This window comes from Bos grunniens, chromosome 20 (genome assembly GCF_055505025.1).
Source record: "Bos grunniens cultivar Pamir isolate PY7600 chromosome 20, Bosgru_T2T1.0, whole genome shotgun sequence".
Classification (NCBI taxonomy): domain Eukaryota; kingdom Metazoa; phylum Chordata; class Mammalia; order Artiodactyla; family Bovidae; genus Bos; species Bos grunniens.
Genome location: NC_141184.1, coordinates 12,997,580 through 13,013,148, shown reverse-complemented (window position 1 = coordinate 13,013,148; position 15,569 = coordinate 12,997,580). Strand labels below are relative to the sequence as shown.

General features: G+C 43.6%; 1 protein-coding gene across 9 annotated transcripts in view; it reads right to left on the bottom strand.

Moving 5' to 3' along the window:
- TRIO (trio Rho guanine nucleotide exchange factor) overlaps positions 1 to 15,569 on the bottom strand; it is a 363,061-nt gene that overhangs the window by 225,365 nt on the left and 122,127 nt on the right. For all 9 annotated transcript variants that reach the window (XR_015148618.1, XM_086361236.1, XM_086361240.1 and 6 more), the window contains exon 2: positions 6,953 to 7,027. Coding sequence is in view for 8 of the 9 variants with exons in the window: in XM_086361236.1 (XP_086217362.1) it covers positions 6,953 to 7,027 (75 nt within the window). In the remaining variant the exon portion in view is untranslated. The remainder of the gene's footprint in view (positions 1 to 6,952; positions 7,028 to 15,569) is intronic.

Below are 15,569 nucleotides of genomic sequence, written 5' to 3'. Positions count from 1 at the left end.
AAAAAAAAAAAAAAAGAAAGAAAGAAAGAAAAAAAAAAAGTGAAGTTTATGTTCATAATGACACTGAATTACTTTCATTTCTTATAAAAACTGCATTCGCTTTGCCATTCCTTCCTCACTGCTACATTTTATTTCTGTAACCCCCCATTACCTTCCACTAAATGATGCACTTTACATATTCCCTGTGTACACCCCCCACTAGATCAGAAGCCCCTGTGTTCAATCACTGACATCTTATATCCTCTCAATTCCTGGTAACAGACTGGCACATAGGAGGTACTCAATAAACATTCAGTGGAGGAACAAACTCTTTTTTATATTCCAAACAAACTTAATTAACAGTGCCTACTATCAGGTACTGGCAAGTTAAAAAAGGAAATGCCTGATGAACACTCCTATAGAAACACAAAGGCTAAATGAGCTGAGGTTTATTTTAATATTAAAAAGAAGGCAGGAAAGGTCCTACGTAATAATAGCTATAAACATCTGTGTGACACCTCCTCTCCTCAACCCGGTGACACTCATTTTCCTCTAATAAAAGGTAACTTCAGGGAACTTGTGACCACAGAAGGAGTCAGATTCAGAGTCACCCTTTTTTTTTTTAATGAATAAATAAAAAGTCACCTTTTACCCAAGCAGAATAAATTTTTTTCTGTCTTTTTTGTTAATCAAAGTATTAATTGAAACTCATAATACTGAGAACAAACTTTTTTAAGAAAAGTTTCTTACTTTGAGAAGTATAATGTAAATCTCAATGAACGGACTATATTTTTCTCTGCATGGCCCTCATCTGAATTTCTGGTTTCCAATACCACTGAAAATGGTTCTTTACTCCCCTCTAAGGAATAATAACTCACTAACCATGAAAAGCAAACTTTTCCAAAGCAAAGCTCTGAGAAAGTGTGGTTCGTGAAAGAGAAATTATGGCTACTATTAAGTCTGCTATCAAAGCTATTGGAAGGGTGTCCACCGGGCCCCTGCTCAAGGCCATCATGGGACCAGCCCTGACCTTCACAGGCTCACTGCTCCTACCTCACTCCTGCTGAGTCCTGGGAATCAGAAACTTGCCTAAGACAACCTTAAGACTCTGTACAGTGTATGGGGGCTTCCCAGGTGGCGCTAGTGGTAAAGAATCCATCTGCCAATGCAGAAAAAGCAAGAGACGCGGGGTTCGATCCCTGAGTCAGGAAGATCCCCTGGAAAAGGAAATGGCCATCCACTCCAGTATCCTTGCCTGGAAAATTCCATGCAGAGAAGCCTGGTGGACTACAGTCCAGGGAGTCAGTGTCCGACACGACTCCCTGAGTCTGACACAACTGAACACCCATGCACAGAGCATGCACGCACAGTGTATGGAAGGCCTCCAGAGGTGCCCGACCTTCCAGTTGGGTCACTATGGCCTCAGACGGTGCTAGAAACTAGCAAAAATACATACAACTGATGGGAGGTCCTCTTTACCTTTCCAAGAAATGCAGAATTTTCTGCAAAACTGAGACCAGAACTAAGGTCAGTGGTCACCACACTAACAACGAAACTCTAGGCAATCAAATCCTATATTCCTGTCAATCCCCCAGGTCCAAAGGTCAATGTTCACTCTGCCCTGGAAACGCTACACTGAGAGAGTAACTCATCAACAGACAACTGACGGGATAAACTACAGTCTCTGCACACAGGGCTTCCCTGTGGCTCAGCTGGTAAAGAATCTGCCCACATGTGGGAGACCTGGCTTCGATCCCTGGGTTGGGAAGATCCCCTGGAGAAGGGAAAGGATACCCACTCCAGTATTCTGGCCTAGAGAATTCCATGAACTGTATAGCCCATGGGGTCGCAAAGAGTCAGACAAGACTAAGCAACTCACTTCTGTACACAGCAGCCTATGTACAACTGTGAAAGGAATGAGGAATCTCTGTTTGTTCCGCTGCACACTGCTCTCTAGATTGCTGTTTTAAAAAGAAAGAAGCAAAGCAGAGAAAATGGTGCAGAAGGACGGGGTGGAGGAGGCAGGGTCGGGGGAGGAGATAAGAATAGATGGATGGATAGAAGGACACATTTAAAAGAATAAGAAATAAACTAAAAACTAAAGAAAACCAAAGCAAAAGAAGGTTATCTATCGAAGAGGAAAGGCCCAAGGCAGAGAAGGCAGGGAGAGAAACTAGATTTGAACACACCTCATTTTTTAACTTTTTTTTTTTTTAGTTTTTAACCCTCAAATGATGTATATACACTTTACTTAATACTGAAGCAAGATTTGGTGGTTGTTTTTTAAGCCTTAAAAATGTAAAGTAAAATAAGATAAATGATCCTAAGTTTCAGGTTGGGAGGAACACGACCCACGTGTAGAGGAACTATTTTGTGTGACTTTAAAACACAGGAGGGTTGCTGCATACTAGCAGCACATATCCTTAGGATGGCAAAAATAAAACAACTGCTGAACTGCATCTGGTCTTCATACTATGGTGACACCATCAGTACTACAATGTAGATAGGTAATTAAGTTGATGAGGGTAGGAACTAACATGCTTAGCATAAGGAAAAGACAAGGAGATAGAAATATAAAATCAAAGAAAAATAAAATACCTGTAATTCTATATTTGACCTGGAAATGTTAGTACAAAGCCCTGACATCATTTCTCATTTAGAAAACATATATATATAAACACATATATGATATCTGACTCAGAAATGTGCCCCGCCAGAAGAGCAGCTTCCTCAGCACCTTGCACTACGCCCCACGCGAAAGAGCCAGGGCATTTTAGAGAAATGGCTGATTGCAGACACGGAGCAGGAAACAGATTCGGTGGGGCCTGAAACATCCTGTCACATCAGCAGAGAGACAAGCTCTATTACCACAGTACCTGGATTTCAGAGCCAATCTGAAGAGGCTCCCACTAGCCAAGGATGAAAAAAATTTAACTTCATAAGAAAATATATACACACAATGGAAACATCAGATATATTTAAAACCAGGAGCTCAAAATGACAAAAATCTCAGCACTTTTTTATGTGTCTGAAATGACTAATGATTTTTTTCTTTTTAATTTGCCTGGAAATAAAGGTCAGGAATCAATCATGGATCTTCCTTTCCTGTATGAACTCAGGGAAACCACGAAGCTGACAATGGGACATTTCTCTTTATGGAATATCCAAGTTGATACATGAAGAAAAAAGGGTAGAATTAGGATATTGTGTGTGAGTGCTAAGTCACTTTAGTCATTCAACTCTTTGCGACCCCATGGACTGTAGTCCTGTCCATGGGATTTCCCAGGCAAGAATACGGCAGTGGTTGCCATTTCTTTCTCCAGGGGAGCTTCTGACTCAGGGATTGAGCCCATGTCTCCCGCACTGCAGACAGATTCTTTACCACCAGTGTCACCTGGTAAGCCCAACTAGAATATTACCATTTTGCAACCCTAAGAAAGTATTAGATCTAAGCAAGAAATATCAATGAATGCTAAACGTCATAAAAGAGACACCAGACTCTCCCAATAAAACTCCTAGTAGAACTACCCAACACTACCCATTAAAATGCTCTGTCTATTTCCTACAAAATCTAAGTTAAGTCTAATCAAGCAGCAAGATCCAGCTCTTAATTCACAGGAAACCAAGGGCAAGGAACATGTTAACTGACCACCCAAGGCTGCAACCAACAAAATGTAGGGAAATCTACAGGAAAACACTGCTTCCTCGCTTAATAAATAAACATAAATGAGTAAGATAAAAAGAATGAAGAAGAGAGGAAGAGCCTCAAGATTAAAAAGATACATCAAACACATCAACCAACTGCAATGTACATCCTGGAAAGACAAATTTATGAGACAACCAGGGAAACATGAATACTGATTAGCTTTTAAAGAGCTATTATTATTAAAGAGTTATTATTCCCTTCTATGTCTATTAATAATAAACTGAGGATTTTTTAAAAAGATTTTCAAGGAACATAGATGAAACAAGTTTATTGAAGTGATCCATGGATTCACAGAAATTCATTATACTAGTCTCTCTCCTTAGGGATGTTGAAATGTTCCATGACAAAAAGTTAAGGGATAAAAAACAATGGAAGTTGCCTGTGAGTTCTTTTAAGGCCCAAACCCTAATGGCATAGGGAACATGCAGAGGCTGACATTATATATATATGTAGGGTTGGCCAAAACGTTCGGTCAGGTTTTTTCATCACAGCTTCTGGAAAAACCCTAACACACTTTTTGGCCAACCCAATATATACACATACATTAAATGTGCACACATGCAGGACATTAAAAATATGCAATACACTAAATATGCAAGCTATAAATATACCTTACATACATCCAACACTAAACTACAGGGCGCCTCTGTTCCTGCCCCTCCTCCTGACTTCACCAGACCTTAGATGTGTCACTTCACCTCATTTAGTTCCCCCTCTGAATGGGGAAAACAGTTCTGTGCAATCTCACTTAAGTACAGTGAGGACTACTTTTCCGGGTACCTGGAGGTGAGAATGAGGATCAGATATATTCAAGTTCAAGGCATCCATGCTGGCTTCTTAAGAGAGCTTGAGCTCATAGGTATTTCACAAAATCTCTGATCTTTTGGTCTGCTTTTTCAAAGCCCTGTTAGTGCACTTTGATTTAATTTACTAAAAGTCATTCACGTGGAGAGCTTTTACAAAGTTACCATAATATTAAATACCCCTGATTTCTTTTAAAATGGGGTCAGAGCAAAAAGTACATCAGAGGAGTGGTGGAGGAACCTGGGATTGGGAACAGGGCTCTTTGGGGGCCGATGACAGTCTCTTTTCCCTTCCTAAATAAAATAACAGCAAGCTTAAGGCAACCAGCAAGGACCTCACAATACTTTAACTGGCTGATTCTGGTCACAAATTAGGAATACTGCAAAACTGTGGTGTGTGTGTTGTGCTAAGTCACTTCAGTCGTGTTAGATTCTCTGGGACCCTATGGACCATATAGCCTGCCAGACTCCTCTGTTCATGGGATTCTCCAGTCAAGAATACTGGAGTGGGTTGCCATGCATCAAGAAGGGCTTTTCCTTCCCCTTTCACTTTTTTTTTTTTAACCAAGTTTTTCCAACAATCGAAAGTATCTTCTTCACAGACTTAGAAAACTAATCTTTGGTAGCTGGTGGAGAAGGCAATGGCACCCCACTCCAGTACTCTTGCCTGGAAAATCCCATGGACGGAGGAGCCTGGTGGGCTGCAGTCCATGGGGTTGCTAAGAGTCAGACACGACTGAGCGACTTCACTTTCCCTTCTTACTTTCAAGCACTGGAGAAGGAAATGGCAACCCACTCCAGTGTTCTTGCCTGGAGAATCCCAGGGACGGGGGAGCCTGGTGGGCTGCCGTCTATGGGGTCGCACAGAGTTGGACACGACTGAAGTGACTTAGCAGCAGCAGCAGGGGAAGGGATAGTTAGGGAGTTTGGGATGGTCATGTACATACAGACTGCTATGTTTAAAATGGATAATCAAAAAGGACCTGCTGTACAGCACATGCAACTCTTCTCAGGGTTATGTGCCAGCCTGGAAGCGGGGGCGTGGGGGCTGGCGGAGGATGGACACGTGTATATGTGTGGCCAAGTCCCTTCCCTGTTCACCTGAAACTATCACAGCATTGTTAATCGGCTAGACCCCATACAAAATAAAGACGAAAAAGTTAAAAAAAAAAAAAAAAGTGTCTTCTTTTCATGAACCTCTTACTTTTCAAACTCACTTTGAGTTAGATTTACTTCAGCAAAACCATCAAACAGTGTTCAACAGGGCCCAAGAAACACTATGAGACAGAAAGCGAGATAACATTAGCAAAACACCACAGGAAGCTGCGTCCTAAGTATATATCTGTCCCACACGCTGAAAGGACCCACAGAACATATCAGAGCAGCTAGCTGTGCTACAAACTTTAAATAAAATGTGTTCAAGAGGAGACATCAGATCAGTAGAGTGTGCCTGTTTGAGAAAGATAAAAATTTATCAAGGGAAACACATCCAGGAAAACTGTCTAAAAGCACGTGACAATCTACAGATTTATTTGATACTTCCTGCTCAAACACAGCAGAAAACTCCTGCAAACCTCTCTTTTGTAACACGTGAGTTGGTGCTTGTCATTGTTCAGTCACTCAGTTGTGTCCAACTCTTTGTGACCCCACGGACTGCAGCACACCAGGCTTCCCTGTCCTTCACCACCTCCTGGAGCTTGCTCAAACTCATGTCCATTTAGTCAGCAATGCCATCCAACCATCTCATCCTCTGTTGTCCCCTTCTTCTCCTGCCTTCAATCTTTCCAAGCCTCAAGGTCTTTTCCCAAAGAGTGGGCTCTTCGCATCAGGTGGCCAAAGTATTAGGAAAACGTATAATACCCAACGACTGTTCTGTTCAGGCAGGAAGAAGCCTCTGGGCAGACGGCCCAAAAGCAGACCCTCTACGTGCAGAGGAAGGGCAGGTGAGTGCCCCAGAGCCTGGGAGACTAGTCCAGAGTCTGTCTTCACACTGCAGGAGGGCCAGGAGCCCCCAAAACCAAGGTCTACTGTTCAGAGGGGGACCTCTGGCAGGGAACATGAGGGCTTTCCTGGAATTCCAGGACTGGGAAGAAAGGTGGGAATTCTGGACACCTCTAGATCTGGTCACATTCCCACCACCTTTGCTGAGATGATAGACCTTGAAAAATCAGTTCTTTTACTTAACTGACTGGGGAAGGTAGTCAAAATGTGTTGAATAACAGACATGAACACGTTGTAATCACCAACGCTATCTGACCAACAATGTGCCTGCCAGCTAGAAGAAAATGCTTTGGGCAACAAAGTCTTAGGCCAATGCTACAAGAATAAAGCAGTTAAAAATCCACTGAAATGACAATGCTGTTATGTTATGATGGGTGAGTTAGTTTATAGTTTAGTATTTTGGACTCTGACATTGTATCAAGGTACAAGGAACAATAAAGCAGATAAGAAAGTTAAACTTTACCTGAAAGGTATGCAACTTTTTCCTTTAAAATGGGCAAAACATCCATAGCTTTCATTTCATCGTTTTTTCGAAACCCTGGAAGACAAAGGAGAAAATACCATGACTGGGTTGCTTGAGTGTCATTTATTTTTTTTTTTAATTTTATTTTTATTTATTTATTTTTTTACATTGGTAATTTTCTTTTTTTATTATTATTTTTTAAATTTTATTTTATTTTTAAACTTTACATAATTGTATTAGTTTTGCCAAATATCAAAATGAATCCATCACAGGTATATATGTGCTCCCCATCCTGAACCCTCCTCCCTCCTCCCTCCCCATACCATCCCTCTGGGTCGTCCCAGTGCACCAGCCCCAAGCATCCAGTATCGTGCATTGAACCTGGACTGGCATCTCGTTTCATACATGATATTTTACATGTTTCATATTTCTGAACCACCCTGTGTTCAATGCCAACACAGCTGCTTTCTTTACACCCATGAAGTTCACTTTTTATTCTATGAAGGAAAGTCTCTGATCCTTCTCCTTTAATGAGGAAGAACAACTTGCAGATGCAGACCCAGAGGCTCCCAGACTAAGCAGGCTCTCTTGGTCATTTCCAGCCTTAAATAAAGAAATCAGTCCCCAAAAGACTAGATGTGAAAGCAGTCCAGATTGTTTCACAAATCTTCGGTTGTAATTCCATGATTAACATAAACAGTAGCAAATAAAGTAGCAACATTGTTTAAAAAAAAAAACAACTACGATTCGTGCACACTAAATCCTCTAGGGGGAGCTCAAAGCCACATCCTATCTGCGAATCTGGTTAAAAATAAAAGTGTCAGGGAGGAGAGCAGGGATTATAAATAGCTGGGGACCGGCCACCGCTCCCTCTTGGCTCTGTCCTTCCAGGTTTTCTGGGTCATGCCCCCCTGGAGGAATGTCACTGGCGAACGTGCCAAGATGGCCTGGTGTCACCTGCCTCACAGGGTGGCCCAGGTCCCTCTTCTTACATCAAACCAGCTCCCCCCACGCCCCCGCCAATGTCAGTGAAGGCCAAGTGGAAATACTCTGGCCAGGAAGCCCAGTTTAGGACAAGCCAATGTCCATCTAAGCCAAGGAAACCCTGGCAGCCCAAACATGTCCGGCCGAAACTCGCCAGGGTGGCTGCCTACACGGGAGTTTGGGGTCAGGATGTTCACACTTGTAATAACGTCTCAGGATTTTACTCTTGGAGGTCTGTACAGGGGTCGTCTGGGTTCAAGACATTGGCCATTCTCATCAAAGCAGTGACTGTGGGAGGTTCAAGAGGGAGGGGACATATGTACACGTAAGGCCGATTCATGTTGGTTGACGTACAGCAGAGGCCAGCATAATACTATGGAGCAATTATCCTCCAATTAAAAATAAACTTACATCTAAAAAAAAAATTTTTTTTAACCCAGTAACTGTCATTCATGGCAGAGGAATCTCTTGAAAAAAATGAAAGACTACTGCCCCAACCCTATCTTCCTGTCTGTTTTTGTCAAAACAGTACAAGGAAAGGATCCAAACTGTGAGTTGGTAATAGCCAATGGAACGCACACACCTGAAAGCCGGAGCGAGAAAAAATGCTCTTGGTAAGTGATCAGAGTTTCCATGTCTCATGTGCCTGAGCGGTTCCTACAGACCAGCCCTGCCACAGGGCTGAAACCTGTAAAAACCGCCTGTCTCAAGGCACAGACAGGAGAGGGACCAAAAGCAGGATAGAGGAAGTCTCTTTATAAGGACTTGAGGGCAGGGCCCGGCCTAAGCCACCTGGAGCTGCTGAAACAAGTCAGGACACAGCTCAGGGCGACCTCGGGAGCTCCAACCAAGAGGGGAAACCATGAGTAGCAGAAGGGGAGCCTCAAAGTGTGTGGACAAAGTTGGCCCAAATCTCTGCGCTTGCAGGTTTAGGGCAAGCTCCCTGCAGCCCCGGCTCCCAGCTCAGGATAAGGACCGGGACCTGACTCGAGGCCGGAGTCCAGCCTGCTGAGACAAGCGCACAAACAGCAACCACACCAGCCCCTTTGGGAGAATTCAAACAGGATCTAGTCTCTACAACCTATCATTCCCAGAAGCAAAGAATGGGTAGATTAGTAACAACCCTGTCCACAGAATACCTATGTAGGAAGAACCCAGTTTAACAGGATGCAACTAGTCACAAAGAGTCCAACCCAACTCAGCGACTAAACAACAAGAAAATCATGGACGTTGAAATGTCCAAGGGCTTAGCACACTACCCAGCTGGCTGAGAAAGGGCTCGCTCGACACAGAACCCAGGCCTCCACATTGCCAGCCTCTTTTGCTTTCCAGTATACCTCGCCTTGGAGAAGGCGATGGCACCCCACTCTGGTACTCTTGCCTAGAAAATCCCATGGACGGAGGAGCCTGGTAGGCTGCAGTCCATGGGGTCGCAAAGAGTCGGACATGACTGAGCACCTTCACTTTCACTTTTCACTTACATGCATTGGAGAAGGAAATGGCAACCCACTCCAATGTTCTTGCCTGGAGAATCCCAGGGACGGGGGTGGGGCTGGTGGGCTGCCATCTAAGGGGTCGCACAGAGTCGGACACGACTGAAGTGACTTAGCAGCAGCAGCAGCATACCTCGCCTTGCGCTGGCAACCCACCAAGCTTTTAAAACAGGGGCTATTTATAAAAGGCAAGACAGGAGCCAAGGGTCTGCAATTTCATCCTTAAGTTTCCTTCAAAAACCCTTGAATGGACGCAATGTCGTCTCAGGAGTTTATTGCCCGTCATTGGGCGGTTCACTGCGTGTGTCCACAAAGACTGACGACATCCCAGTTGCAGCTGATATGAACATGGACGGCAGCGGGGGAGGCAAATACAAAGAGGAATCGGGCACCACGGCAGCCTTCCTGGAGACCAGCTCATAAGTACCTGGAGGGCAGGGCGCGGGATGGAAAGTTCTGTGAGCCACACGTGGCACCCACGTGGCAAGGAGGAGCAGATTAAATGGCAGGATGCTCGGAGGGAGTGAGCCGTGGCTGCGGATCCTCAATCCCACGGGGATTTGAAAAGAGGATTCCCTTCCACCACCACCAGATAAGAAAACGCTGCTTCCGGCCGTTCCCTCAAAAGCCTGTGCCCGCAGGCGCCCCGGCCAGGACAGGGCAGAGCCTTCAGGGAGATGCCACCAACACGGCTGTCCTGGGCTCCACACCACAGCAGCAAGCACTGCCTGTCACACAACCCTCAGCAAGAAGAAGGTCCCAATTCCTGGGCAGGGACCCCAGGAGAGGCCAGCGTACATGACAATTCCTGCCGATTCTGGGCTACAATATTTATTAATGACCTTGATGGCGCGAATGATGCTAGTTAGAACTGCCATGTTCCGGCCGCCGCACAGGAAGATGATCGTACTGATGGGAAAACAAAAGTGAAGGAAATGAAACAGCCTTCACCTGCCATGCCCCACTGTAAGCCACAGACTGGCTCCCGTGGATCCTCAGTGTCTTAAAAGTAGCTACTCTAGCCAACCAGTTCCTAAATAGCCTCCCTAGATTAAGATTCACCATTTTTCCAGAGGAAGAAAGACATGTGAGTCAATGGCTAAACTGGTGTGGAAATGCGTTTAACTTTTATTATGATATATGTACATGTCCCAACATAGAAGAGAATGTAAATTCTAAATAGTTTCACTGCAATATTTTTGTTGAATATGCCACAGAAGAAGAGATGTTACTGTTATTAAAAACTGACAATGAAAACATCTAAAACAGAAAAACAAAACAAAAAAGAGAACCATAAAACTAACCACACAAAGACACTGAGTTTGTGGCTATTATTAGGCAGTCACCTAAGCATTATGTTTAACCCGGTTTCCATTTTTAAAAACAGGCAAAAGACAGAGGCAGCCTGTACACACACTAAAGCCAGATTAAATATATCATGTAACTTTCAATAAAAAGCAGGAAGAACTCAGCCATGAAATGTCCTCAGATCAAAAGGCAGATTCTGTTCCAGGCCCTGAAGAGCTATTTATGAAAATGGAGCGCATGACTACAAAAAACTTACAAATAAATGGCTTCTGGGCTATTCCAGTGATTCCAGACTACACTACAGATAGGATAACTCCTACTGCCGGGCTTCCTGATACATAAAAGGACCAAGCTGTGGCTCTTAAACTTGTGGAACAAAGGATACACCCAGCAACCATGCTGGAAGCACATGTCTGTCCTTCCACACTCTCAGCGTTCTGGGGAGAGGACTGGTGAATGCCATCTCAGAGTGACAACTGCGAGACCCCAGACCACACCAGTGCCACAGACCATGTAACTCAGCACTTTACTTCCAAGGGCCACGAAACTTCACAGAGAGAATTTCAGGACATCAGTCCTGAATATGCACTGGAAGGACTGATAATGAAGCTGAAACTCCAATCCTCTGGCCACCTCAGGTGAAGAGCTGACTCATTGGAAAAGACCCTGATGCTGGGAAAGATTGAAGGCGGGAGGAGAAGGGGATGACAGAGGATGAGACGGTTGGATGGTATCACCAACTCGATGGACATGAGTTTGAATAAACTCTGGGAGTTGATGATGGACTGGCATGCTGCAGTCCATGGGGTTGCAAAGAGTCGGACATGACTGAGAGACTAAACTGAGGAAAGGGCAAAAAAAGAGAGAGAGAGAGAGAGAGAAAAGCAACATGAATGGGGATAATAAACAGAGGTAAATGGCCAAAGTCAGAGGACATGTAGTTGTTGGACTATTTTGTAAATTACATACTTTTCCAATTACACAGGCGGTGCTGGAGAAGACTCTTGCAAGTCTCTTGGACTGCAAGGAGATCCAACCAGGATCCTAAAGGAGACCAGTCCTGGATGTTCACTGGAAGGATTGATGCTGAGGCTGAAACTCCAATACTTTGGTCACCTCATGCGAAGAGCTGACTCATTGGAAAAGACCCTGATGCTGGAAGGGATTGGGGGCAGGAGGAGAAGGGGACGACAGAGGATGAGATGGCTGGATGGCATCACCAACTCGATGCACATGAGTTTAGGTAAACTCCGAGAGTTGGTGATGGACAGGGAGGCCTGGCGTGCTGGGATTCATGGGGTCATGAAGAGTCGGACATGAATGAGCGACTGAACTGATACTGAAGTGTGTGTAGAGAGACTGGACACTCGTTACAATTTTAAAGTCCATTTTGTTGAGACAGAGAAGCCCATGTGAGTTTTAATGAAATGCTAGCTTCAGGGCACAGTGAAGATGCAATCAGCCAAAGCTCACCCAACTCCTTCTTGGTGCAAAGGGGAGGCCTAAAAGACAGGCAACAACTGCTCTCTTAAACCAAATGTGAAAGAAATTTGACCAGAACGTTCATATGATAAGCGTTCATATTACTCTAGATCTTGATGTTTCCTGAATGCTACTGGGGGGCAGGGCGCCTACAGATCTGATTTCATCATTGTGAACAGAAATGTGCAGTTAGTGGTTGATGACCTTCCTTCCTCGTTCCTTTGGTTTCAGTCAACACAAATAACGCCTTTTCCCTCAAGCAATCATATTTGAATATTCGGAGATTTTAACATTTCATTTAAAAATATCTCAAACCCCGCCCTCCAGGTTCAGCATGATGTGACTTGCCAAAATTGATTCTGCTATCACCTTTCAGATTGCTAGTTGGCTCAGTAGTCTGTTGATTTGTGATCTGTTTCAATCCCCCCCATTCCCAAATTATCTACATTCCCTAAAGTGACTCGTATTACGTTACCCATCAGGAGGACCGCTTTTCCCCTCTCTTCCTCTAAATCCACCTGCAAGCCAGAGGACACGTCTGTTTCTTTCCCTGCTGTTTCCCAGATGGCAGGCACAGGATGGTCAATGAACATGGGCTGAATGAAGGAACGAATGAACGGACAAACGAACTAACAGAACATACTTCTCCAGCTTCTTGCCCCTGAAACCCCCCCAGAGGCACCCCTGTGTTCCTTGGCACTTTCTGTTTCAAGTTTGTAAACTATTAAGCTCAGTATTGTTCAGATGGCCAGTAGTATGACTTACACTTCTAACAAGGAAAATTAACCTCTGGGTCCTAAGAGTAAACATTCCACAAGTTATTCAACAATGGAAAATCTTTTAGTTGTACCAATGGTCTGAAACTCAAACTATCTAATACCCCACTGGTCGAATCAACTTATTTTTTACCCCTCCACTCTACAAGGAGGTACTGCATTGTGACTCTGAACAAATACCTTCTGAAGCGAGTCACTGCTGTCCAGAATGCTTACAGGCTTGGTCACTTCCTTGGTATCAGATTTTTTAAAAACAACAAACAGAAAAGGAAGAGCCACCCCCCCCCACAACGTGTTGTTATTTTTTTTAATTAAAAAAGCAAGCACCACAGAAATATTTTTACAATGAGCAAAAAGCTTTTATGCCGCACATCATCCCAACAAAATTTATGTAGCTGTTTTAAAAAGAATTAAGATGAAGCAAATCAAATGAGTTTTAAAAATGAATCAAATTTTTAAAAGTCTAAACCAAAACACAGGTTAGTATTTTCCCTCCATATTTCTCCTGGGACTACTGACATATACTACTAGTCATTTGAAATTATACCTAATCCTCTAACTACATGAGTCAATTCTTTTTTAAGTAAAAACAGTGTTAGGAAAAAGAAATACTGTCATTTCTTCCCCATTTGAGCTGTAACCAATGAACTGCCACCTTGTTCTGAACAGCCCACCTCACCTCCTTCACTGGGATTTGTCCCTAAAAGACAAGGCAAACTGCCCTGCTCATCCATTTTCAGTTTTCAGAGGTTGCATTTGCCCGTCAGCTGTTCTACTTTAGTATTTACTAAGTGGGAAACCTGAAAGTGGGGGAGGACTGCAAAGATTCCCCATCTTTATAAAAACACAGCTTGTGGCGGCAAAAAAAAAAAAAAAAAAAAAAAAATAGTTAATAAAGCAGCATCTTGAAAGAACAAAGAAAAGCAACGTGCAGCAATAAGCTGGAGGGTTCCTATTAGTACGGAGTCTTGGTGGTGATCACCGAATTTTACTCATTACTTTATTTAGGGGAGAGCCGCGCGCACACACACCCCAGAGCACAAAGAGCTGGGTGATACATCTCTGCATCAGCGGCCGCGCGCACGCGCAGACAGAGGTGACGTCACCCTTTCCAGGCAGGCCGTCCGCAGTTCCGAGTCCGGACCTTTCTCTGCAGTGCCTGCAGGATTAGTCACGGATCACGGGGAGCGGTGCCGCGCGGGGCACGCGGTTTGCGCTATCAGGGCTTTTACCCCGGCAAGCACTGAGATCAGTGTTGCGTAGGAAGAAAGCATTTTCTGTAAGCCTGCATCCTCTCTGAAGATGTTGGGGGGGGGGGGGGGGGCGGGAGGAGACAAGGTTGTAAATCAAATGCTGTATCTTTTTTTTACTAATATATAAAAAATCAAAACAATGCAAGGCTTATATTATTTTTCCATATATCTGTAAGTGCAGTCCACACACACAAGACCATTACGAGGGTCGACACGACTTAGCAACTGAACAGCAGCGGCAACAGACTGCATATAAAGTGAAGTGTTTATACCAAGAATAGGGACATGTTCAGAGGCCACCACGCAGGAATATGGATGGGGTTTCATACTGCAGCATTATAATTTTTACTTATAACCTTTATGGTTATAATAACTGTCAGGCTCACTGATTTATTCCTTCACATAATTTTAGAAGCAATAGCCTGTAACATCATACTGCGAGAGAGGTTTGATTGATTCGAGGCCGTTAAGAATGTTTCAACTTAAAAGAGCTCTGACTTTTAATGTCTTGAGCACAAAATACAGAAAAACAAAGAAAAATAACCACATACACAAAAAAGAAACCATAACAAGAATATTTTGACTATTACACATACTTTACTGTAATGAAAACATCTGTAGAATTTTTAACATTTGACGATTTAATTACATGGTAACTGTGTTAGAGATTAATTTAAAAGCATAACTAATAGGCCAATGAAAGGAAATATTCCAACAGTCAAAATAGGAAGAGGAGTACCAAAAAAAAGGAGGGGGGGTGGAAGTTCTACAATCTCATAAATCAAAAAAGAACCATGTGCCCAGATGTGCCACTCATCTTTGCCTCCCCGGGGGCCAGCATGGGGCCAAGCGCAGAGAAACCTTATCCTCATGTCTGTCTAATGCCAAGAGAAAGAACCCGTCTGGCTGTGTTTATGCTGGTACTGCCAGAGAGGCCTCTGGAGTAAGCTCCCCAGGCTGCATCTTGGGACCTATCACTCATGCTAAACTACATTTACATTTACACACACACACACTTGCAGACATATAGCTCTGTGCACTGACGGACATCAAGTAAGATTTGCTTTACATAAGGAGCAGCTCTCAGGAAAGCTATTTAAAAAGTTAATTTGCAGCCAACGAGTAACAGTCATACAATGATACAACTGGATCAAATCAACCAAGGCTGACTGCTAAATCGCAACTTCTTTAATCATTACAGCAAACAATCCATAAATGGTAGCACCCTAACCATCTACCAAATAAGAAAAAAATCTAATACACATGTGTATTTTTTTAATGCACATCACAATCAAATTCTGTAAAGGGCTTTGGAAAATAA